The sequence below is a fragment of the Pleurodeles waltl genome, chromosome 1_2 (genome assembly GCF_031143425.1).
Source record: "Pleurodeles waltl isolate 20211129_DDA chromosome 1_2, aPleWal1.hap1.20221129, whole genome shotgun sequence".
Taxonomy (NCBI): Eukaryota; Metazoa; Chordata; class Amphibia; order Caudata; family Salamandridae; genus Pleurodeles; species Pleurodeles waltl.
The window spans coordinates 881,244,470-881,270,934 of NC_090437.1; the positions used below are offsets into that span (position 1 = coordinate 881,244,470).

Genomic DNA, 26,465 nt, shown 5'->3' on the forward strand with positions numbered 1-26,465 from the left:
ACCTATAACCTTAACCTTCGCTCCCATCCCGGTGGTCCAGGCTCGACGTTAACTCCCACCACTCCATCACTTGTGGCAGGTTTAAATGAGAACTCCAACGTGAGTAAGTATGTGGATACGGGTATTTTCTTATTGTTGTAATGACATTGCACATTATGTCAGTTGTATGTTGGAAGCAGTCTGTAGTGGGCTGCGAGATAAGAATGAGTCAGGACGACACCGTGATTTTGCTGCTGTCTGAAAAGTGAAGGTTTGGTAACTGAATTGTTTAATAATGGGTGAGGGCTGCATTCTTCTGCTCATTAACTATTTAGGTCTTACAAATGAAAGGTAATCTTACCTAACTGGTAGAACACAACCTGTAACCCAAAAAACGAACTTCATTTGTTTAAAAAGGTGTATGGTGGGGGTGGGAGCTAGGATTCACAGAGGATAACTGGGGTGGGAGGTAAGGTTACATTTTAGCATAACTCTTGAATTGCGCATCCTTTTAGGTTTGTGCTGAAGCCATTATTACGTCAGCAATCTTCACTTCCCTTTAACTGTAGTTTTTATCAAAGAAGTAAAATATAGTTCTATTTAACACATTCATAATATTTTTTCAAAAACTTATTGAGTTCTTGCCATTTTCTAGCAAGCAAATTCTAAAAAATGAAATTTTTCTCTTATGTTGAACAGTAGCTGAAAACTTTTATCAAGACAAACCTCCGGCAATGCATGTAATGCCAAAACTGATAAAATAAGCAGCCCTTGATTGCTTAATGCCGTGATTGTTAATCTCTTCTCTGTGATACCTATCATTGAGATCTTAGATTTACATTGTGCCTACACTGACATATTTGCTTTTGAATATGCAGTTTTATAATAAAGATGGACTACTGTCTCTAGATGCACAGTATATATCCTCTAAACAGCATATGGTACATCAAATATTAATAATAATCCATTCGTGATATCAACATAACCACAGTGTTGTAAGGTAAGTATAGGTAGGCATAAGAGGAGAATACAATAGGCAAAGGTTAGACAGACAATGTGAGGGTAAGAATGGCAATAATGTACCTAAAGCAACAACGCAGTAGTAAGTAGTAGGTAACACGTTGGATGCAATGTTATTGTACAATATTGTCAATATTGGTATAATATTGACAATATTAATATAGATCGACATTCCTTGTCTTAATATAGTGTTGTGTATTCAGTTGTGTTGCTATGCGTTTTTTTACATATTTCCATTAATTTCGTACTCATGCCACCTTTGAAAAGATGTAAAGCTTTACAACATGCATCAACAGTGAAAGTGTCCATAACTTGGCCATGGTAACTTTAGTAGAAACCCTACCCACATATTCCTTTAGCAAGTGATTGGATTAAGAGAGAACAGTCTGGATGTTTCGGGTATTATGCTGCAAAACCCACCAGTAAACAAACTCTTTTGCGTTATGAAATGCATATAGATTCTGATATTTTGTGACTTTGGATCAAAATAGCCCCCAATTCTGCTTAGCTTACTTCTTATTTTAGTATGTGTAAGAATCTAAGCAATGCTGCCCTGTAAATATTTTTCAACCAAGTCTATGATGCCCCTTTGCATATTTTGATGACTGGACATTGCCTTCTCTCTTATACAGGGAGTGCAGAATTATTAGGCAAATGAGTATTTTGACCACATCATCCTCTTTATGCATGTTGTCTTACTCCAAGCTGTATAGGCTCGAAAGCCTACTACCAATTAAGCATATTAGGTGATGTGCATCTCTGTAATGAGAAGGGGTGTGGTCTAATGACATCAACACCCTATATCAGGTGTGCATAATTATTAGGCAACTTCCTTTCCTTTGGCAAAATGGGTCAAAAGAAGGACTTGACAGGCTCAGAAAAGTCAAAAATAGTGAGATATCTTGCAGAGGGATGCAGCACTCTTAAAATTGCAAAGCTTCTGAAGCGTGATCATCGAACAATCAAGCGTTTCATTCAAAATAGTCAACAGGGTCGCAAGAAGCGTGTGGAAAAACCAAGGCGCAAAATAACTGCCCATGAACTGAGAAAAGTCAAGCGTGCAGCTGCCACGATGCCACTTGCCACCAGTTTGTCCATATTTCAGAGCTGCAACATCACTGGAGTGCCCAAAAGCACAAGGTGTGCAATACTCAGAGACATGGCCAAGGTAAGAAAGGCTGAAAGACGACCACCACTGAACAAGACACACAAGCTGAAACGTCAAGACTGGGCCAAGAAATATCTCAAGACTGATTTTTCTAAGGTTTTATGGACTGATGAAATGAGAGTGAGTCTTGATGGGCCAGATGGATGGGCCCGTGGCTGGATTGGTAAAGGGCAGAGAGCTCCAGTCCGACTCAGACGCCAGCAAGGTGGAGGTGGAGTACTGGTTTGGGCTGGTATCATCAAAGATGAGCTTGTGGGGCCTTTTCGGGTTGAGGATGGAGTCAAGCTCAACTCCCAGTCCTACTGCCAGTTCCTGGAAGACACCTTCTTCAAGCAGTGGTACAGGAGGAAGTCTGCATCCTTCAAGAAAAACATGATTTTCATGCAGGACAATGCTCCATCACACGCGTACAAGTACTCCACAGCGTGGCTGGCAAGAAAGGGTATAAAAGAAGGAAATCTAATGACATGGCCTCCTTGTTCACCTGATCTGAACCCCATTGAGAACCTGTGGTCCATCATCAAATGTGAGATTTACAAGGAGGGAAAACAGTACACCTCTCTGAACAGTGTCTGGGAGGCTGTGGTTGCTGCTGCACGCAATGTTGATGGTGAACAGATCAAAACACTGACAGAATCCATGGATGGCAGGCTTTTGAGTGTCCTTGCAAAGAAAGGTGGCTATATTGGTCACTGATTTGTTTTTGTTTTGTTTTTGAATGTCAGAAATGTATATTTGTGAATGTTGAGATGTTATATTGGTTTCACTGGTAATAATAAATAATTGAAATGGGTATATATTTTTTTTTGTTAAGTTGCCTAATAATTGTGCACAGTGATAGTCACCTGCACACACAGATATCCCCCTAACATAGCTAAAACTAAAAACAAACTAAAAACTACTTCCAAAAATATTCAGCTTTGATATTAATGAGTTTTTTGGGTTCATTGAGAACATGGTTGTTGTTCAATAATAAAATTAATCCTCAAAAATACAACTTGCCTAATAATTCTGCACTCCCTGTAGTGTATTCGTAAGCAAATGACTGCTGGCTCTATGGTGGCATTCTATAGTGCACAGTGCAATCCTCTGAATCAACAGACTTAACAAGTTGCAAAAATGACAGAAATGTGTATTTCTATGAAATTCTCATTCTGTCCACATAGTAATTCAACAATGTAATAGCCCTTAGAACATTATTTTTCTGATGACTGTGGGAGTAGAAAGAAGACAAACGAAGAAATGGTGGCCTTCTTTGCTCAATATATAGAAGCAGATCATGTAGTTCCCAAAATAAATCAACCTCAAAAGTCACTATGAGGTCTGTCTCCTCACCCTCAGTGAATTCCTTTTCCTCTTGAGAGGTGTAGGCTGCACCATAATGCCTATAACAGGTCTCAGTCAGTGAGCAAAGTATTACAGTCCAAGGGAAAGACAGCAATGACAGCCTAGGGCCTAAAATGTAATTACATGCTTGTAGCATTAGCATTTGTCAGGTGTGTCATTTAGGTCAGGTAAATACTGCATCCCTATACGTTGCCATTATAAAATTCCTACTGTGGATGCATAGCTCTCTGCTTCCGCCACGGGGATCAGTGCTTATAAGATTAATTAAGAAATCCAATGTTAAAGTTATTAGTATTCACTTTAAGGTTGTAACTTCAAGTGCTTAAGAACCCTCACCACCTCATATAAATGGTGGAAACTTATAAATCCTACTACTCAGCAGAGAGTTCCACCTGGAAATGGTGAATGCCATCTAAACATAGTTTTAAGAGAATGCAAAACTAAAATACTTCTACCTTTTGCATGGGCAAATTAAACTCCAAGAATTGCCAAATCAATGTTAATGAAGCCAAAAACAGAGGGAGGTGTGTGGTTCCCAATTGTCAAACATTACATCAGAGGGGCACAAATAACACCAGCACTAGAATGGGCAGCAGACTCAAATACAAAACAGTTGGAACAACATGAACATCCCATTCCATTATCTTTTAAGGATAGCACCACAGCACTGCCTTATGAATAGAGGAACTCCTGTTTTTCTTACTACATTACTGGAACATTGGGAGGAAATTACTTATAAAGGTAATGTTACAGCATCCCCTAGCCTATGACACCTTTTAATTTAATTCCAATTTCCCACCTCACCTGACATGTCCAAGATTTAGGTCATGGAATTAGAACTTACCACCCAAACGATCTCTTTAAAAATGGTGTAATCCAATTTGATGAGGCTTGTGTCAAAGAATTCATCCTACCTCTGACAAAGAAGATTTATTAATTTCTTATATTTCTACAAAACTGGGAATCAGAAAGAGAAAGTGGCAGAGACCCAACAACCTTAGAGGCTTTCTTTTACCAAACATCTGTACAGAGAGGCATAACCAAGCTCTACACTGCACTAAATATTTTCTTGTCACCCGCAAAACATGGATACAAAATCAAGTGGGAGCCCGACAATAAGAAATTGGGGTATTGGTTGAGGTGGGTGAAAACCCTTCTCAAGCAGCAACCACAGTCCTTGTCAGGGTGAACCACAAAAGTCACTAAATTAACCTATGCTTAACCCTCTACTAGTTTGGCACAAAAGCAGTCAGACTTAACTTACAGGCAATGTGTGAAGTGTTTATGCACCACTCAAACAGTAACACAACACAAGAAAAATTCTACACCAGTTTAGAAAATTAGGATGCATTTTGATAAATAAAATGATACCAAATGACAGAACTCCAATCAGTAGAACTGGAGATTTGCAATTTCAAATTATTTGGTAAATTTAGCTCCTAAAACCACAAAGCCCCACTCGCGGTCATCTGGTAATGCTAAACCAGGAGAAAGTCGCAACTTCAGTCTGACGACAATACAGTGGAGGCTGAATAATGGGACCATGTCAGTTCCACTGAAAAACGTACCTTCTTAAAGTCTGGTGCAAAGAAGTCGGGTAACAGTGCAGGTCACAAAGACAGCGTTGCTGATGATTGTTACTGTAGCGTGAAGAGCAGGCCTGGCATCACAAATGGTCATCATTGAAGCCAGAAGATCTGGTTGGGTGTCATGATGGTGTTGCTGGTGCTTTGTGTTGACGGTCACTGCAGGCTTGCATTACTGTAGCATGAGGGGCAGATCTCACATTGCTGGTTGTCCTTGGTGGCTGCTGTAGTGTGAAGTGTCGGGTTCACTGGGGCTTCGCCTTGGCGGTCATCACAGGCAGCAGAGTCTTAGTCAGGAACAGGCCCATTCGCGATTACACAGAGCCCAAAACGTCAGTGTTTCTCCTTTCTCCACAGAGGAGTGCACTCTGATGCCAGCCGAGCACCTGGGGAGGCACCTCTTGGGGGATCAGTGGCTCACTCTAGCAGAGGCCAGCAGGGTTCAGACAAGTCCAGTTGCAGCAGGTCAGATAGGCTGTTGCAGGGAGGCCTCTTGAGCTTGATGTGTCCCTGTAGCTCAGAACACGAGGTTCGCCCACTGGCCCTTGGAGTCACTCAGGGTAGCCTGCTATGAAGGGAGCAGGTCCAGTCTTCCTTTACAGCAAGCAGGGCAGGCCTCAAGCAACAGTGCAGCCCAATCGAGAACAAAGCAGGCCTCAAGCTGCAGAGCAGTCCTCTGGTAGAAGCTGGGAAATCCTCTGAAGAACAAGGCAGGCCTCAAGCAATAGGGCAGGCCTTCTTGTGTAGTCCACAGGTCCAGGAGTATACAGAAGATTTGGTCCGACATCAAATATTTATACTTGTGGCAGCCTTTGAAGTGAGGGAAACCTCTAGGCTATCCACACATCTAGTTCTGGGAAGTTCCTTCCTTTCCCTGCCCAGGCTCCAAGTAGTCTAGGGTAACAAACAACTGATGTCTAGTTCCTTTGGGAGTGTGCTGGGGCAGTCCTTTGAAATGTAACTGGGGCAGGGAACAGCTTCCGCCCACCCATCCTGGCAGGATGGCCCATACTGCAACATCTAGTTGCCATTGTCTGACTCTCTGGGAGGAATACACAAAGGCCAACTGCCAAGCTACTCACAGTCATGTGACCCAGGACACAGACTGCAGGCACCAAATGTTTAGAACAAGAAAATGTCAACTGTCTAAACGCAGCAATTTCAGAATTGTTACTTAAAATTAGATTTTACCATTATGAGCAAAGGGACATCATATGGAAAAGGGCTTCCAAATCATCCATCTGCACTCAATTCAAAAGAAGTTCATACAAAGTTGTTATGAGATGATACCTCTAGTGAGGTTGGGGGCCCTGTTTGGATAGACGCTGACAGAGAAGCTGGTGAGGGAAGCACAATGTTTCAAATGTGGTGGTTATGTCCCAAGGTGAAAGATAAGTGGGCAACAATAACTCAAAAGAATATGAGGCATCCTACAAACACCTCTAGAACTATTACCAGTGCTGCTTGGTAGTAAAGGAGATGAAAAACAATATCTCACCACAAATCCCATGGGGAACCTACTGACACAAAAGGTATCAACAACTACACTATCTATAGCATAGTTCTGGAAACTCCCAGATCTCCGTCCAACAGGCATTTGATGGTTCACATTATGGATAATTTACTCTATGGAAAACCTGACTGCCATAATAAACAACAGTACGGACAAATCTCAAAGTATTTAGTCACCTTTTATTAGTCATGTTGAGGAGAGGGCCAGTGTTAGTATTAATCACATCTACATGCCAAACATAATCAGTAAATTACAACTTTGTTGCTACCAGTCCAGGATAATTAACATTTGGGGAAGCCTACCAAGTGAGCACTAAATGGGATGTGTGAACCACTAAAATGGATCTAGAACCAACATTAAGTGCAGGTGTCAATGTTGATAATAAAGACATGGTGTCAATATTGTTAACAAATTCTGTGTATGGTCAGTGTCACTTTTGTTCACTATGCCATCTAGGTGTGTTTTGTTTTTCCTGTTTAAGTTTGCCCAACCCTAATACTTTTGAAATATTTGGCTCCATACCCTGCCTCTTTATTTCTGTGGTATTGCTTCTATTTGATGAGTCTTTCCAGTATCATGATTGGTTGAGGAATTAGGAAATCCTGGGTGGTGGATGTTGAGGCCATCCTTTGGTGGAATCAATGTTTGAAAACTTATTTTAAAACTGTTTTTAATGGTGACATAGTGTGGTTGGTGTGGGTTTTTGGATTGCTTTCTTCTTAAATGTCATATGACTTGCTAAAGCAATGGATTCTGAAAGTGTTTTAATTTCTTTGTGTTTGTATATGTATTGTTTACAGCCCTGAGGAAGTTCAAGTCATTTGAACAAAACACTCTGGCCGGTGCCAATAAAAAAGGATTTGCTGTGCCAATAAAAAAGGATTTTAATAAAATAAAACTTCAAGATATTCAGGACTTTAGATCTCTCAATGAGTAGGTGCCACTTTGTGTTTTCATTTGTTCTCTGTTAAAACAGCAGCATCAATCTACGGCTGCTGCTGAGGAAGAAGTGCACTGACACCTTACTCGCAGAACTGTGTGAGAGGAGCAAATTTGGAGTGTCTGCTGTTGTAGTTTCTCTTATATCTTGTGGACAGTATTGCACTCCCTATCCAGGACTATTGAACCTATTTGGTTAGGCCGCTAAATAAAGCTGTCGAAGATTGATGATAGGAGAGAAAGGAATTGGCTCAAGATTTGTTTAGAAAAGGTTCTACCACATTGACACCTTCAACGAAAGATTCACATAAGGAGGGACTGCAATTCAAAGTTCGGAGACCAGAACGCTTGAAAAAGCAAGAGCATTCCCACATTTGAAGACCTTGATGAGGACTTGTGTGATTGGGAGGTAATTTATAGGATGCATCCTTTATAATGATGCATACATTGATAAAATTAAAATCGGAACTAGAAACCCTAAAAAAGGAAATTGATGCATTGAATTGTAAGGATTTAACTGATAAAAATTATGAAATCTTAAATTAGATTATTGAGAATTATTAACAATACCTTAAACAGAAAAAACAGAAAAAAAATCAGACTGGATGACTGGGATTAGAGAGAGGGTTGTATTTGCCAAAAGGTATGATAATGTGAGTATTAACACAGATAGGAAAAGAGAAAGGAAGGAAAGTGTGGAACCGCAATCTGTTAGTAACAGTTTGCTCACTTCTGTTAGTAACACAGGCTTGAGAAACAAGGCCACTGACACCATTGTCATTACAATGAATTTTGTTCTAGAGGCATGAATGGTAAAGGCAAATGCGTGTTAAAGGTTTTAAAAGTAAGTATTATTTTTATTATTTTGTAAAGGCATGAATAGTAAAGGCATATGCGTGTTAAAGGTTTTAAAGGTAAGTATTATTTTTTTTATTTTGTAAAGGCATGAATGGTAAGGGTGTATGCATGCTAAAGGTTTTGCAGGTAAGTACAGATAAGTATTTTGAGTGTATATACACAGACTTAAAACTCTCTAGTTTTTAGGGTGGGTATAGGTTTTGCGGTGATAAGGACATTTGTAGGTTTTAGGGTGGATTTGGGGTTTTGGGTGGTGAGGGTATTATTAGGTTTGGTATGGGGTATTGGATGGTAAGGAAATTTTTAGAATTTAGGGTGGGTATGGGTTTTTTGTGTGGTTTTAGGGCTGATATGGGTTTTTGGGTGGTGAGGGTATTATTAGGTTTGGTATGGAGTATTGGATGGTAAGGCCATTTTCAGAATTTAGGGTGGGTTTGGGTTTTTGTGTGGTAAGGGTTTTTTAGGTTTTAGGGTGGGTATGGGTTTGTGGGTGGTAAGGGTGTTTTTAGATTTTAGGGTGTGTATTGGTTTTTGGGGGTACGGGTGTTTTAGGTTTTAGGTTGGGTATGGGTTTTTGGGTGGTAAGGAAATTTTTAGGTTTTAGGGTGAGTATGGATTTTTGGGTGGTAAAGACTTTTTTAGGTTTAAGGTGGGTATGAGATTTGGGTGGGAAGGGGTTTTTAGGGTTTATGGTGGGTATGGGTTTTTGGGTGGTGAGGGTAGTTTTAGGTTGGGTATGGGTTTTTGGTTTCGGGTGGCAAGGTTATTATATATATATATATATATATATATATATATATATATACACTGTATGGAGAAAAAGAATATGTTCGGAATCTGCGGAATATGACAAATATTTGAAAGCCTCAGAGGAAAAATTCATTAATAGACAATATCCTAGGAAATACATCCAAAAAGCCAAACAGCGAGCTGGTGAGATTTCAAGAAGTGATTTGATTCATAAAACATCGGTCCGGCTCAAAAATAAATCGGGGGTGCAAATACAATTCATTACGACATATTCCAATAATACTGCGCAGCTACGGAAGATCTTAACTAAACATTGGCCCCTTCTCGAACTGGATTCAACAGTCAGTGAGATTATGGGCGACCATCCTAAAATGACGTTCAGAAGGGCGCCAAATTTGCGGGACAAATTGACACAAAGCCATTTTAGTTCTCGGAAAAGCTCAATTGGCTTCAAAAACCAGGTTTTTGGAAATGTGGCACTTGCAAAGCGTGCAGAATTGCTAAAAACACTAAATAATATATCACAGGCAATGGAGATATCAGAAGCATTAAACAACATATAACTTGTAAAAGTCGTTTTACAATTTATGTTTGGGAATGCCCTTGTGGTCTGAAATATGTTGGGAGTACCATATGTGAAACAAAAAAACGGATATTAGAACATATCAGAGCAATTACAAATATGGATAGAAGCTATGCCACAGCAAAACATATGGAACTAGCACATGATAGTCAATGGGAAAACATGACTTATTATGTGATTGATCATGTCCCTGCTAATGAACGAGGTGGAGACAGAGAGAGGAAATTGCGACAACTTGAGTCGAGGCACATTTTGGTGACGCGAACTTTGTCCCCTTTGGCGATGAATCAGGATTTGGAATTATTTGTTCATTTATAATGATTTTGATTTTGCCATTGCCAATATCAGAATGGTTATATGTGTAACATTGAATCTGTTGTAGCCTATTGTTTGTTTGCTTTGATAACTGAAAGTTTTTTAAATGGTTTTTTTTTAGGCTCATAATGCTGATTAGGCGGTATAACATAGAGATAAATATCATATTGACCAGATGTATCAATCTGTGTCAGTTTGCTATTTTGATATATATCATTTTGGACTAATGTGAACTACAACTCCCACAATGCTATAATATGAGCATAGTGTCTTCATTGCAATATTTGAGCTTCTTTTAGGGATTAAGCGCAAGCTCTAATAGCTTAGAATGGAACTTTTAAATATTTGCAATGAGGATACATAGTTTAAGTGGGTTTTGTTTAACTATCAGTTCAAATGGCATAAATTCGGAAGTATGAGCCTCTTACCGGAAGTGCCCGTGATCAAGGTCGGCAAGACCAAAATGCGTTGGGCAGGTAGCGTTTGTGTTGAAATTCGATGTGAAATGAGCCAATAAAAGATTATCGGCAATAAGAGACTTTGGAGTGCGATCATTCCTGTTGGAGTTTAAGGAATGGGTTTGTATATATATATATATATATATATATATATATATATATATATATACACACATAAACACACACACATATCCAAATATATTTATACATCTAAATATATATGTGCATATATATACATCTAAATATATATGTGCATATATATATATATATATATAGGTTATACTTTTTACAATGTATATGCCTTTACCAACCATGTGTTTACAGTGAAATGTTCATGGTAAAGGGATATGAGTGGTAAAAACTTTCATTGTAAATGCATGCGTGGTAATGACGCATACGTTGTACTGACCGTGTTGTAAAGGTGTGCATGGTAAAAGCATGCGTTGTTCCGTCATACATCCTTTGAGTACAACGTTTGCTTTTGTGGTGATTGATGTTTTTTGGTTTTCTAACATCACAGCATTTAAATGAAAGATGATTCTTTGATTAAATTGGATGCAATATGGTGTATAACGGGGAGTCTGGTTCAAATATCGGGTTTGTGACACATTAGCTTGCGATCATCATTGGGTAAAGCTTCTTTCTGTTGTGCATTAATTCAAACGAGATGCAATACGTGTGAATGAAGTAAAATTATATTTTATTACCTATAGGTGTCTATAGTGGGGTGAAATTCCCCCCTTTTTGTGGCTTTCGGATGACTGTCCCAGTTGACTATGACTGGTGCAGCAATTTGGCTCATTAATCTGGATTATGGTAACATGTTACATATGTTTTTCTGCTAAGAGGTATGTTGTTTATATTAGTGTTTGGGGTCTAATATGATCCTATTTCTCAGAAAGGATGCATTTTCATACTTTTTATTACTATGTTACAGCTTAACAATATGTGCATTATTAGTTGGTCTGTGTTTGGATTGGGGGTCGTATGGTTGTAACTTCCACGTAATAGGGTCCTAGGAAGACTTGCTGTCAATTCAGTCCTTCACTTGGGTTATTGGGTTTTTCATTATTATGGCAACATATGAACCATTAATTGGTCTGTCTTTGAAAAGGGGGTGGTTGGATGTGACATCTATGTTTAATTAGATCATTTGTAGATATGCATTTGATCCAGTCCCTCAGTTTTGTTACTGGGCTCTTTATTACTGTGGTACTGCTTCAATTTTGATGAGTCTGTCCAGTATCACGATTGGTTGAGGAATTATTAAATCCTGGGTGGTGGATGTTGAGGCCATCCTTTGGTAAAATCAATGTTAAAAAACATCTTTTAAAAATGTTTTAATGGTGATGTAGTGTGGTTGGTGTGGGTTTTTGGATTGCTTTCTTCCTAAATATGATTTGCTAAAACAATGAATTCTGAATGTGTTTACATTTTTTGTGTTTTTATATGTATTGTTTACAGCCTTGAGGAAGTTCAAATCATTTGAACGAAACACGTTGGCTGTTGTGTTTGCTGTGTCAATGAAATAAAGGATTTCAATAAAATAAAACTTCAAGATATTCAGGACTTTACATCTCTTAATGGATGGGCTTTTCATTCCAAACTGTGTGTTTTCATATGTCACCTAAGCTGTTTGTACAACCATCTAACAGCATAGCTGGATAAGTTTTAAACAAAAGGCTAATATGCCATGTAATGTATTGCCTCCCCCATACCTTACCATGCCTTCAGATTTGAAGTTGGAACTCCATGGTTCAGCAGTCCCTTTAGCAACCAGTATGTGTGTCCAACCCAACCCTAGACCAATATCTTATATACCTTTTCTAGGCATTGTGTTCAATGGGGCTAAGAGGGTCAGCTCTGTACAGGATGTCTGAACAATGCTTCTTGTTCAATAAAATATACACAGAAACATACAGCTACTTTAACTCATTTTACTTACACAATGGACACACAATGTAATCTCCCTTTTAGCTATTGTTCATCTGCAGTGTTTACAAGCAAAGGCTGAGAACTCTGGCTATCAATGTATAGTGAGGAAAAACTTGAATATTTTCAAGTGGCAGCATCACAGATGTCAAAAAGAGTTACAACCTGAATTTGGTCTCTGCAAAGAAAAAAACAATGTCTCAGAGGCATGGAAATCCTCAGATGAATCCAATGATTCAGGAAAGAAGCAATCCATTCCTTAACCTTACTTTATTGGGTGCGATAAATTACATATTTGTTCTCTAAAATATAGAATAAGATGCAGATTTTGTTTATTATTGCACCAAAATCTATCTACATGTCCTAATATTTATTGTTCATATTTACCCCCACATGTTTACCTCCTGCAATTTATCCAAGGATGCAGGTTTTATTGCACCTAGTCTGGTCTCAGGTGCAATAAAGAAAACATTTTCCCCTCTAAAAATGTTGTGTTGAGCGCAAATCCACTTTTTCACACTCTCACAGTTTCTATGGATGCTTAAAAATATTGAAGTGTTGTACTTTCAAGATTCCTGTATCATGTGCTGCATAATCAGGACTAGGGCTTGGGTTACAAATTAGGACCCGCTGGCCTAGAGCCCTCCAGTAATCTCTTCTGTTTCCACGTAGACAGAAAGGTATAATAACTTCATGTGTTTAATGACGTGCACACAACCCACCAAAGAAATGGACAGTACGAAGGCTCCAACATCCAAACAATGACATCTTAAATTGACAGCAGAATCTACATATCTGATGCAAGAGTTGTTAATCAGCTGAGTGCGAACGTAAGGAGCATACCTCATTAGCCAGAACAAATACAAGCAGGAGAGAGTGTTTCTCTGTCAAAAGCTACTTCTATTCTAGCTGGGATCTCACGCACATTCTAGACCAGATAGCATTCATATTTCTGCTCAACACTTGCACCTTAGACCTCAATCATGACTAAGCAGAACCAGCCCCATCCCCTCCAAAATTAACTATCCTCAAGACCTGTCTAAAAATGCTGCAGAGAAGTTCAAGCACAGGCTACTAAAAGACACTGAGTGTCCCTAGAAATTACCAACCTCGACCACATATTTCTGTAGGAAGAAAGGAGCCCTAAAATCTGGCTTTATAATTTGCTCACGCCACATAGCCCGCTGAAGAGTCAATTAACACACTTTTGGATATCGCAACCTCCACAAAAATATACTGTAGTCTAAAACTATCCAGCTCCCCTTCCCCCTTGTTTTAACGTAGAGGCAGAAAAATCAATCTAGAGGAATGGCAATATACTCATGAATGCTCACTCACCAGACAGTCACCTCAGAGAATTCTGTTTAGACAAAAGAAGGTCCAACACCCACACAACCAGAGCAGATCACCAGTCAGACAATACAACCTGATGAGGCAACTCATGGGAACTGCCCTACTTTAACTTACAACACTACAAGAAATAAAGATGTACTCATACCGTGCACTATCACCCATTCCCAAAGACACCAGTCCAATACAACATGGCTCTCCCTTTCAACCATGGCTATCAAAACCAACACCAAACAGGAACCACTGACTCAAGAGATCACACAATCAGCTATCCACATCGGACATTGAGCCCTGCTTCAGTCATACAAGGAAGAATCAAAGACCTCCACAGTGCCGACTTATGGTATACCCATCATCCCTAGCTCCAACCTACCAAGGCCACACCTCAAAGTGACACAGATAAATGATCATAACCTGATTCCAATCCTACTTATCCGAGACCATGCAACTACACTCCTATAGCCAGAGATGGCACTGAAAGTCATGTTACACAACTACAGATCAGCAGCAAACATGCCACAGACATAGCTGTGGCTATACTATTCCATGAGCTAGACATGATATTCCTAACTGAAATGTGGTTAAATCACTCTTCCACCTCCCTTTTGGACATCGTTGTACCCTCTAACTTCACCATCAAACGTCTAGACTGCACTCAGAGTGAGGGTGGTGGGATTGCACTTATTCAATGAGACTCTCTGCAGATTAGTCCCTTCCCTTTGGATAAACTGTCTTCATCTCAATACGTGGGGGTTAGAATGGGGTCTCTAGTTGGCAGTTGTTTGCACCCTGTTCAAGTAGGGACCCTCACTCTAGTCAGGGTAAGGGAACCACACAGCTAAACTAACCTGTACTCACCCCTTGGTAGCTTGGCTCAAACAGTCAGGCATATCTCAGAGGCAATGTGTAAAGTACTTGTATATACATAAGCAGTAAAACAGTTAAAACACTACAAAAAAACTCAACAGCAGTTTAAAAAAATAGCCAATATTTATCTGAGTAAACAGGACCAAAACAACAAAAATCCAACATAACGAAAGTCAAGATCTCACTTTTTAAAAGTTTAAGCAAGTCTTAATCCATAGGAATCAATGGGTGTATCTCTTTAGCACAAAGTACCTGGGATGCATCAGAAAAAGAAAATGTGGGCCACATGGAAGGTGAGGTGCTTGAAAAGCAAAGCAATGTGTTGGTTCCTTACAGCACAGGGGGTAATGCATTGATTCTTTCTTTTTCAGGTGAAACAATGTGTCAGTTCCTTATTGGCAGGGGAAGTGATGCGTCGGTTCTTTCCTTGCAGGAAAAACGATGCTCGATTTCTGGACATGCGGCCTCGGTTCTTTACTGCGATGCGGGGTCGATGAAAAATTGACGGCCCAGGGATGATACGTAGAAAAATCAGACACACTGGGGGTCATTCTGACCCTGGCGGTCACCGACCGCCAGGGTCAACGACCACGGAAGCACCACCAACAGGCTGGCGGTGCTTCCTGGGCCATTCTGACCGCGGCGGTAAAGCTGCGGTCAGAAAAGGGGAACCGGCGGTTTCCCGCCGGTTTTCCCCTGGCCCAGGGAATCCTCCAGCGCTGCCATGGGGATTCCGACCCCCTTCCCGCCATCCTGTTCCTGGCGGTTTTTACCGCCAGGAACAGGATGGCGGGAACGGGTGTCGTGGGGCCCCTGGGGGCCCCTGCACTGCCCATGCCATTGGCATGGGCAGTGCAGGGGCCCCCTAACAGGGCCCCATAATGATTTTCAGTGTCTGCTTTGCTCTGCAGTGGCACCCGTCGCACCCCTGCAAATCCGCCGGCTCCATTCGGAGCCGGCTTCCTCTTTGCAGGGGCTTTCCCGCTGGGCCGGCGGGCGATCTTATTGAGATCGCCCGCCGGCCCAGCGGGAAAGTTGGAATCACCGCCGCGGTCATTTGACCGCTGTGCGGTGTTTGGGTGGTTTCCGCCCGGCGGGCGGCGCCCGCCGCGGTCAGAATGACCCCCACTGTGTTGATGGGACCACAGTGAAACAAGCGCTGTATCAATTCTACTGCTGTGAGACAGGCGCAGCGTAAATTTTTCAGCAGTGAGACAGGCGCTGTGTCAGTTCTTCCGGCCCAGTGCGTCGATGCATGGATTTTCTCCTTCAGATTACCAGCCTGCACTTCCAGGAGCCTAGAGACTGGTGTTGGCACCAATTGGGAAGTCAGACTCTCAGCAGAAGAGCCCAGGCACTGGCAGATGAAGTCTCCGATGTCCCTGAGACTTCTTAACAGGAGGCAAGCTCAGTCCAAGCAGGATGTACAAAGCCAAGTCCAGACCTTTCACTCCCAGGACAGAATCAGCAAGCAGCGGGCCAGCACAACAAAAGAACAGACAGAGTGGCAGTCCCTTCTACAGCATCCAGCTCTTTTTGCTGATAGAATTTCCTCAGTCCAGACAGATTCTAACCATGTGGTGCCAGAGGTCCAGTACTTATACCCATTTCTGTCTTTGAAGAAGGCAAACTTCAAAGAGAAGCCTTTGTAGTGCACAAGACCATGCCTTTGCATGCTCTGACCCCAGGCACACTCCAGAGGGTTGGGGACTGCTTTGCGTGAGGACAGGCACAGCCCTATTCAGATGCAAGTGTCAGCTTCTTCCACCACTCTTGCTCCGGAAAACCCATCAGACTGGTGATGGACCATCAGGATATGCAGGGCACACTTCAGCTTCCTTTGTGTGACTGTCTAGAGTGAAGGCACAAACAGCCCAAATGTCATCCCGTCCCAGGCGCGTATTCAGCAGACAAGCAGAGGCACAGAATGGTAAGCAAAAAAATGCCCACTTTCTAAAAGTGGCATTTTCAAACTCACAGTTCAAAAACCAACTCAGCAAAAGATGTATTTTTAAATAGTGAGTTCAGACTCCATATCTTTATTTGATCCCAGTGGGAAACTACACATAAAGATATTTCAAGGCAATTCCCATGTTAACCTATGAGAGAGATAACCCCTACAATAGAGAAAAATTAGTTTAGCAGTATTTGACTATCAGGACATGTAAAGCACACCAGTGCATGTCCTAACTTTTTAATACACTGCACCCTGCCCATGGGACTGCCTTGGGCCTACTTTAGGGGTGACTTACAAGCAGTAAAAGGGTAGGTTTGGGCGTGGCAAGTGGGTGCACTTGCTAGGTCGAAATGGCAGTTTAAAACTGCAGACACAGACACTGCAGTGGCAGGTCTGAGACATGTTTACAGGGATACTCCTGTTGGTGGCACAATCAGTGCTGCAAGCTCACTAGTAGCATTTGATTTAGGCCCTAGGCACATTTAGTGCACTTTATTAGGGACTTACTAGTGAAGTAAATATGTTAACCAGGGATAAACCAATCACCAATACAATTTAGACAGGGAGCACTTCCCCTTTAACACTGGTCAGCAGTGGTAAAGTGTCCAGAATCCTAGAGCCAGCAAAAACAAATTCTATAGCAGGACCGGAGGCTCGGATTATGCTTCTCCTTCTTTGCTGTTTATTATTACAAAAAAATCACAGCAGCCAATCAAAACACTTTACCAAAAAAAACTACAACTCCCATGAACCCAACCTATTTCCTCACTACCAATGGGTGGCAGTGATGCTACGTAACAGTTCTAGACACCATATTTCTTCCTCTTTCTTTGCTACTCGTAGATCAGATAAGTCACGTTATTTTTTTCTCTCCAGGCGTTATTTTATTTAAACTTGTAAAGTTGTGTTTGACATTAGCGGGGACCGGAGTCTCTCGCGCTCAGCAGATCTGATGCTTGCCGGTCCTGTTCACTTCACGATCGGCCATATTTGGACGTGTTTGCACCCGGCTGGGTGCTAGGAGGCTGGGGAACACGCGCTTATAGCGCAAGGACTTTAGTCCTTTTTCTGCTTGCCACACGAGCGCTCCTCGCGCTGCAGGCTTTTTTGTCAGTTTCTAGATACTGATATCGAGCCCACGCTACGATCTGGCTGTCTTGGGATCGGCTCCAGAGGGAATTCCCAGTTGAGCAGGAGTGTTCCCCACACGCCCACTATGCCAGGGCTGTAAAATTGGCTAATACAGGCTTTGCCTGAGGGGGCATTTCCATATATATATATATATATATACACATATTGTCAGCAATACTTATTGCAGTTCTATATTGCTCCTACCAGAGGTATAGAAGCTTTTGCTTCTTCTCTTGCCTCCTATATGGCCTGGTAAAGCTTGGGGTGCCGCCTCCCCTTCTGTTGTATTCTCACAGGAGCACCTTCAAGGTATCCTGATACTGCGACGCCATGAGCGAACGGCAAACACCAGAAGAATCAGTCCTCCTAAATGATCAAGAGGACCTCCTCCTGGCTGAGGATATTGTCCATGCCCTGGACACCTCAGTGGCGTAGTCCGTGAACCGGGCTCTGGCTGTGGCGCTGCAGCCTATTGCGAGACAGCTCAAACGCTACGCCCTGACTGTTCCCCCCTTTGGCAATCCCATGTCACTTTCTTCCACTAACCCAGAGACAGTCCCACCAACGCCAGGACCCGAATGACCTCATTCTGCCCGCCTCTCTCAGTCCCAGTCCCCTTCTGACCATCAATATAAGGCGTAGCCATCCACCAGCGCCCAAGCCCTCCTATATCCATCCTCAGACAATGTTTCTGACGTTTCTTCATCCCAGTCGGATTCCGACAGTGAGGCAGATGTTCCTTTGACGGACAATGTGGTCCCACCCCTTCTGAATCCTCCGACCCGTCTTCTGCCCTCAATTTTAACCCAGACAGCATTATTCATCCCAGGTCTTCGTACTGGGCACCCCTTCCAGCAGTGGCTGATTATGCCCATGCCTGCATCAGGAAACCCCTGGACAAAGACGTACGCAATAATCTCCGATCCGAATGTCCTAGTCCTGACATCCCAACAAGGTGGCCCTGACTCCAGACTTAGACCCCAACTTGGTGACTTTCCTGAAGCACTCGGCAAAGGACCCCAAAAAAGGTCTGGATAGATCCTGGAGGGCCTGCCAGGATAAGGTCATGGACCTTTCTGGTCCACTGTGTAAGATCTTGGACCTGGCAGTGGCGGCAAAGGAGTCCGGGTCACAAGTGGACCCCGATATTCTGGCTGGGTGGGCACACCTGTTAGGCAACGCCAATTGCGCCATATCTATCAAACGGAGGAAATCCATCCTACTCTGAATCGATCCGAAGTTGGCTAATCTCACCAGTGCAGAACCAGGACCCTTGGCCGATGGTCTTTTATTTGGCAATAAATTTGTTAAAGACTTGGGCAAGTTCGTGCACACTTTTACTGTGCTGGATAAGGCTCAAACCTTGATGAACAAGGTCTTCCGCAATCAAGTTTTTGCCAGGGCTGGCAGACTTCAAAGGCGTCTGTCCATCCGCGTCGCTTCCAATAACTCTCAGCCCTCCTACAATGCCTCAGGCAAGGGATTCTCGACTACCCGGGACACATTCTACCTGGCCAGAGCCCGAGCGGGTCGTGCCTGCTTTAACAGAGGCAGTTTCAAATCCACCTACAGCTCTGGCTCCACGGCTCAAGATAAGCCTGATCTCGCATACTCAAGTAACTCTAGGGGGAGAACCAGGTTTTTCCTAAACAACTGAGCGACATTTACATCAGACCAATGGGTTCTGGAGACTGTGGCAGGTTTCCACCTAGAGTTCTTTGGGGTACCCCGGCAACGGTCCTTGCCTCCTCCTATCTATTTTTCCCAACTTAATCTAATTTTTATTCAACAGGAAGTCCAAAAGTTCCTACTCAAGGACGCAATTGCTCGGTGCCAACCAGATCCTTCAGGCTACTGCAGCAATATTTTTACAGTAAAGGAGAGAGATGGGGGATCACGCCTTGTGATCAACTTGAATGAATTCAGTTCCTGGGTTCTCTATTGGCATTTCCAGATGGAGGGGATACATCTGCTCAGAGACATTCTGAGGGAAGGCGACGGGATGGTATGCCTCGACCTCAAGGATACTTATCTTACAATTCCAATATTTCCCCCTCACAGGAAATACCTACAATTCCAGTGGGACAACCAATGGTCCAATTCAATGTTCTCCCATTCAGACTTTCTTCAGCGCCCTGGTGTTTAACCAAGGTTATGCGTCCTGTGGTAGAGAGTCTTCGGGCCAAAGGGGTCCAGTTGATTGTCTATCTCGATGATATGCTAATAATGGCACAAGATGCTCTGCTCCTCATGCAACATTTGAATTGGACCATCCATCTGCTTCAGGAGCTGGGATTTCTGATAAATGTGAAGAAATCCACTCTGACACCAGCCCGCAAGATGGAGTTTCTGGGTTTCTTCTCTCCTATCTCTTCCAGGCCAGAAAATTACAGTCAATTCGGAAAGAGATAAGGTCCATGCTCCAGAACGACAAGATATGCCTGTGGGTTCTAGCCAGGATACTAGGGCTTTTGGCGTCATTGATACAGCCCATTTTCCAGCACCCCTACATTACAGAGCACTGCAGCAGCTAAAGATTCATCACCTCCGGAAAGGCCTTGCGTATACAGAGCTCATCTCCCTCATTGGCGAGACACGCTGCGAGCTTCAATGGTGGCTCGACCACATGGCAGCGTGGAATGGCAAAGCCATTTTCGGGACTCGTCCAGATATCATTCTGGAATCCGACGCCAGCAGGTGGCGATGGGGCACTAGATGCGATTCCGTCTCGACTGGAGGGCGTTCGTCGCACGAAGAAACACGGCTACACATAAATTGCTTAGAGCTTTTGGCAGGTTTGTTTGCCATAAAAACTCTGGCTTCTCGTTCCAATTGTTGCCTTCTACTGCGTATGGACAATGTCTCGGTGGTACGATACGTCAACAAGCTAGGCAGGACGAGGTCGCAAGTCCTAGCAAAGATTGCAAAGTTGTTTTGGCAGTACTGCCTTCAGAATCAGATCTCAGTAATAACGAGTGTCTGCCAGGTCGGTGCAATTTTATAGCGGACTGGAACTCCAGGTTCCTCAGGGACTCCAGTGAGTGGGAAATCCATTCCTCGTTGTTTTGAGCCCTCCAAGCCAGATGGGGGTCACTGTCACACAGATCTCTTTGCGTCTCGTCTCTCCTATCAACTACCGCGGTTCTACTCATGGAGACCGGATCCTCTGGCAGGAGCTACAGATGCCTTTCTCCTGCAGTGGACGGATCCTCTCCTGTACGCGTTTCCCCTTTCGTGATGATATCCAGAGAGGCGTCTCAGATGCTCAAGCAGAAGGCAGAACTGATTCTGATTACCCCCTTTTGGCGAGCTCAGCCATGGTTCCCTGTTCTTCTGGAGATGCCCAAGGAGTGTCCTGTCCAAATTCCCCCAATCCCAGGGTTTTTGCTGGATCCAGCGGGTCAGACCCATCCTCTTTTGACCCAAGGCAAATTGCACCTTATGATTTGGTGAATTTCAGGCAACACTGGAATGTGCCAGGTCTTTCGGAACAGTCTAATTCCTTCATATCAGCGTCATGGTCAGTCTCCACCCATAGATGGTATGCCTCTACATGGCGCCGATGGGTGGGTTGGTGCAATTCTCGGAATCTGGATCCCTTGGGGCCCCAGTCGTTACTGTAGTCAATTGTTTAGCAGAACTGGCGTCGGAAGGCCTACGGTTTTGCACAGTGAACAATTATAGATCAGCTATCTCTGCAGGACCTGTATTTCTTGAAGGAAAGCCTGTAGGGGAGCATCCTCTTGTGTCTCGGGACATGAAGGGTATTCGGTTAACTAATCCTCCTCAACCGAAGTACACACATTTGTGGGATGTAAATGTCATCCTTAACTTCTTACGACACTGGCCTTGCAATGCAGACTTGTCCCGTAAACAGTTATCAGCCAAACTGACTATCTTGCTGTGTTTGGTATCATGCAAACGGGTGTCTGATATACAAGCTTTGGATATTGCGGGCCGTGTATTCCTCCCATGTGGAGTAACTTTTTCTATTTCCAGAAGGACGAAGACTGGTTAAAGGCAAATAACCTATCCTAGTTATCCAGACGATTCTAAGCTATGTGTTGTGCAATGTTTAAAGGACTATGAAGACCGCACCAGGGTGTTGTCAACCGCCTGTGGGTCAATTGCTAATGGCACTTCAGAAACCCTTTCCTCTGGTATCTTCTGCCACCTTAGCACGCTGGGTGAGATGGATTCTGTCTGAGGCAGGAATAGATACCTCGGTGTTTGGAGTTCATTCAGTGAGGGGCACAATGGCATCCAAATCCTTCTCTCTTGGTTCTCAGTTACAGGAGATAATGAAGGCCGCTGACTGGTCTTCCGATTCTACATTCAAGATGTTTTATCATAAACCAGTTCTGGATGTGACCTCGGTTGTTTTTCAGCAGCTTTGAACGAGCATAATCCAAGCCTCCGGTCCTGCTATAGAATGAAAATTTTTCGAGCATACGCAATAAGAATTTTCATTTCTATTAAGGACACGGAGGTGAGGATTATCCCACCCAATGGATATATAGTTTACCCTCCCAAGACTAGTTTACCAGTTTCATGCTCTACATGGGTTCGTGTGATTCATTGCCATTGTATTTATTGTCATTTTTGATGCAACGCAGCAATTTCTTGCTTTGTTATTGCATGCTATATTTAAATTCTCATGTAATTATGCAACTGTGTATTACGTGCCTGTTTTTCTCTCCTATTTCAGCTTCTGATCAGAAGTCCTCATAATGCGATTTAGGAAGAATACTCTTCTTTTGGTGTTGTTACCCGTCCTTCTTGAGAGAAACGACTGTTCCTGGTTGTGAATCAAGGCCAAGTTTGTTAAGACTGTCCTGTTATTATCAGAGACTTTCATATTTTCTCACTGCAAAGAAAGAGGAAGAAATATGGTGGCTAGGACTGTTACGTAGCATCACGGCCGCACATTGGTAGTGAGGAAATAGGTTGGGTTCATGGGAGTTGTAGTTTTTTTTGGTAAAGTGTTTTGATTGGCCTCTGTGATTTTTTGTAATAATAAACAGCAAAGAAGGAGAAGCATAATCCACGCCTCCATGTCCTTAATAGAATTGAAAATTCTTATGGCGTATGCTCAAAAGGTTTTCAATTCAGCACAGGATCAAAAACAGGATGATAGAAGCAAAAATAGAGGGGAAACCATGCCAAGAGCTGAGAGGTTTAACAATGGGTGTTGAAATCTTCACAGCAGGCACTTCACTAGCTAAATTGTATCTCATATACCACCCTCCAGTGCATTGCCTGTTACATCCGAATACCATCATTCTAAGAGACTTCAATCTCCTGTGGAACAACAAAGATGACTTACAGGTTTCCAAGCTAAAAGCCTTCCTCACCATTTATAACCTTGTGCAAGCCTGCACAGGGCTGACACACACCAAGGAGCGACGCTTGATCTAATCATATTCAAGGATGGAGCGCTGAGCCTCGACTCTAGAAACCTAACCGACTGGTCTATCACCATCTCTTCATATTCCACATCACAGCATGTGTATAGAAAGCAAGAAGCCAAGGGACCAAACCCAAACACTGGATTAGAGATACCTGAAATGTGAACAAGGATGTTCTCTCCTCTGTTTGTCAGAGGAACCTCACGCCTTCAAGGAAATATGGGAATGTACAGGATCTAATTTAACAGTAAAGTCAAACAATGACAGCCATTTCGGAGCCCCAGTTCACTTCGAAACATACAAGAACAAACTATCCCAGCTGTAGTTAAAAGAAAACTAAAAGATGCAAGAAGTAGACTCAGACTCACAGGGAGAGTATGGAGGCAAGAGGTCTCAAAGTAGCTATGGGAACTATGAAACATCCACAAATTTGTTTTATGTAATGCTAAAGCTTCTATTTGTGAGAGGCTGTAGGGTTAAGGTCCAAGCCATCAACTTTGGAACTGGGGAACTAAGTTTGAGTCCCGAAGTGGCTTAACATCTGTGACTCAGGCCAAATCACTTAGGGACTGATTTAGAGTTCGGCAGACAGGTTACCCAGTCACAAACGTGACGGATATCCCATCTGCCATATTATGATCCCCATAGGCAATAAAATGATCGTTATGAGGCAGATGGGATTTCCGACACATTAGGGAAGGAGTAACATCCTCTGCCAAACTCTAAATCAGGCCCTTAATCTCCTCATGCCTAAAAACATTAAATTGCCCTGGTGTAATGTGAAGTGGTGCTCATGTAAAGCACTTCAATGCCCTTGGGTTGTGTTTGTGTATATAAAACTGCAAAGAATAAAAAATAAAATAAGCAAATCTGTCAAACTCATAATCCCGATAAGTGTGGTAACAGGTGTTACTGCACATATTAGAGAGTAACAGTAAACTCAAAAAGAGGACCTTAAGGTTTAGAAATATATAAAAGTGTTGAAACACACACATCCGCCCCCTTCATCTGGCTCCCATGAAGACGATTAAAGTTTTATACAAGCGACAAGCTAGGTTCTTGCAAAGGCTGCTGATAAGCAAGTATGCGAGCTTAGCTACTAAATTACTATCTTACCTATTTTCCGAGAGGCCAAGTAACAGGCAGCCGTCGAGAATCCTGTACTCGTGTTTTGGACAAGGGATAATGTAGAGGCCTGTCTGCTTCCTGGCATATTTCTTTTTGAGGAGGTCATAGGTCAACAAAGTCTGTGAGAAAAGAAGAAATTAAACAATGAACACCATGCCTAGAAAGACTACCTGAATAAATGTGGCATTCCTCTTATGCTGGGTAGGTTTTTATTCGAAGCGCCAGCTAAAGGTTATACTATGGCTACTTGATATAGTACACGTACAGCAATGGTTTGTTGGTGCTGCTCAACGTATCTGTGATAGTTAACACAAATAGGCTTGCCTGAAAAGGCAGGTTATTGTGTGGCTTCTAAACGACATATGTTCAGATTCTAGCCTCAGTGACAATGGAAAAAAATCACAACACAGGTGCATATACCGAAAACCAGCAGCCTCCCTGTAGGAGGCTGGCCTGGCTTGTAGTGGGTACCAAATGGTACTTACACCTTGTGCCAGGTCCAGTTATCCCTTATTAGTAAATGAGTAGTGTTCTAGCAGCTTGGGGCTGATAGAAGTAGCTATAGCAGAGCAGCTTAGGCTGAACTAGGAGACATGCAAAGCTCCTACTATACCACTTATATCATATATGTCTATATCTTAAGAATCACAATACTCAGAGTTACTAAAATTAAAGGTACTTTATTTTAGTGACAATGTGCCAAAAATATCTCAGAGGATATACTCCCTTAGGAGGTAAGTACAATACACAAAATATACACACAAACCAAAATCAGGTAAGTAAACAGTTAGAAAAGTAGTGCAAACACTGTAGAATGTAATAGGATGCAATACAGAAGGCCTAGGGGCAACACAAACCATAATACTAAGAAAGTGGAGTGCAAACCACTTAGGGACCTCAGGCCTAGTGTAGTGTGTAGAGGGTCGCTGGGAGTGTAAGAAAACACTAAGGGTGTCCAAGATACCCCACCCCAAGACCCTGAAAAGTAGGAGTAAAGTGACCCTACTTCCCCAGAAACACACTAAAGTCATGATAGGAGATTCTGCAAAGACCACAAATGAATGCAAAGCACTGAAGATGGATTCCTGGACCTGAGGACCTGCAAAGGAAGGGGACCAAGTTCAAGAGTCACGAAAGTGTCCAGGGAGGGCAGGAGCCCACTAAACCCTGGATGGAGGTGCAAAATGGCTGCCTCTGGGTGGAAGAAGCTGAAGATTCTGCAACAACGGAAGATGCCAAGAATGTCTCCTTTTCACAGAAGATGTCCCACGGGATGCCGAGTTGTTTCCACACAGAAAAACCACAAACAAGCCTTGCTAGCTGCAAAGGTCATGGTTGAAGAAAATGGGTGCTGCCTGGGCCCAGGAAGGACCAGGAGGTCGCCCGTTGCAGGAGGAGACAGAGGGGGCGCTCAGCAATACAGAGAGCCCCGGCAGAAGAAGGCAGCACCCGCAGAATTACTTGAACATGGGTTCAAGAAAACTGAGCATGGCGGTCATCTCAACACTACAAAGTAGGGTCCCACGAAGCTGGTGATCAACTCAGCAAGTTGAGAAATGCAGGACTGAGTGCTGGGAAGCTGGGCTATGCTGTGCATGAAGGATTCCTTGCAAACGTGCACAGAAGCCCTAGCAGCTGCAGTTCATGCAGTACACAGGATTACTGTCTGGCGTGGGGAGGCAAGGACTTACCTCCACCAAATTTGGACAGATGGACCACTGGACTTTCAGGGTCACTTGGATCCAGCTCCTGTGTTCCAAGGACCACGCTCGTCAAGATGAGAGGGGACCCAGAAGACCGGTGAAGCAGAAGTTTGGTGCCTGCGTTAGCAGGGGGAAGATTCAGTCGACCCACTGGAGATTTCTTCTTGAGTTCCAGTGCAGGGTGAAGGCAGACAGCCCCCTGAGCATGCACCAACAGGAAACAGTCGAGAAAGCCGGCAGGATTAGGTGCTACAATGTTGCTGGTAGTCTTCTTGCTACTTTGTTGCAGTTTTGCAGGCGTCCTGGAGCAGTCAGCGGTCAATCTTTGGCAGAAGTCGAAGAGGGAGATGCAGAGGAACTCTGGTGAGCTCTTGCATTCGTTATCTGAAGAGAAGCCCACAGGAGAGACCCTAAATAGCCCTCAGAGGAGGATTGGCCACCTAGTCAGGTAAGCACCTATCAGGAGGGGTCTC

At 43.0% G+C, this 26,465-nt stretch overlaps 1 protein-coding gene across 2 annotated transcripts in view; it reads right to left on the reverse strand.

Annotated features, from left to right (window-relative positions):
- LOC138245589 (uncharacterized) overlaps window positions 1-26,465 on the reverse strand; it is a 1,324,589-nt gene that overhangs the window by 850,561 nt on the left and 447,563 nt on the right. For both annotated transcript variants that reach the window (XM_069199313.1, XM_069199321.1), the window contains one exon: window positions 24,278-24,408. In XM_069199313.1, coding sequence (XP_069055414.1) covers window positions 24,278-24,408 — 131 coding nt within the window. The remainder of the gene's footprint in view (window positions 1-24,277; window positions 24,409-26,465) is intronic.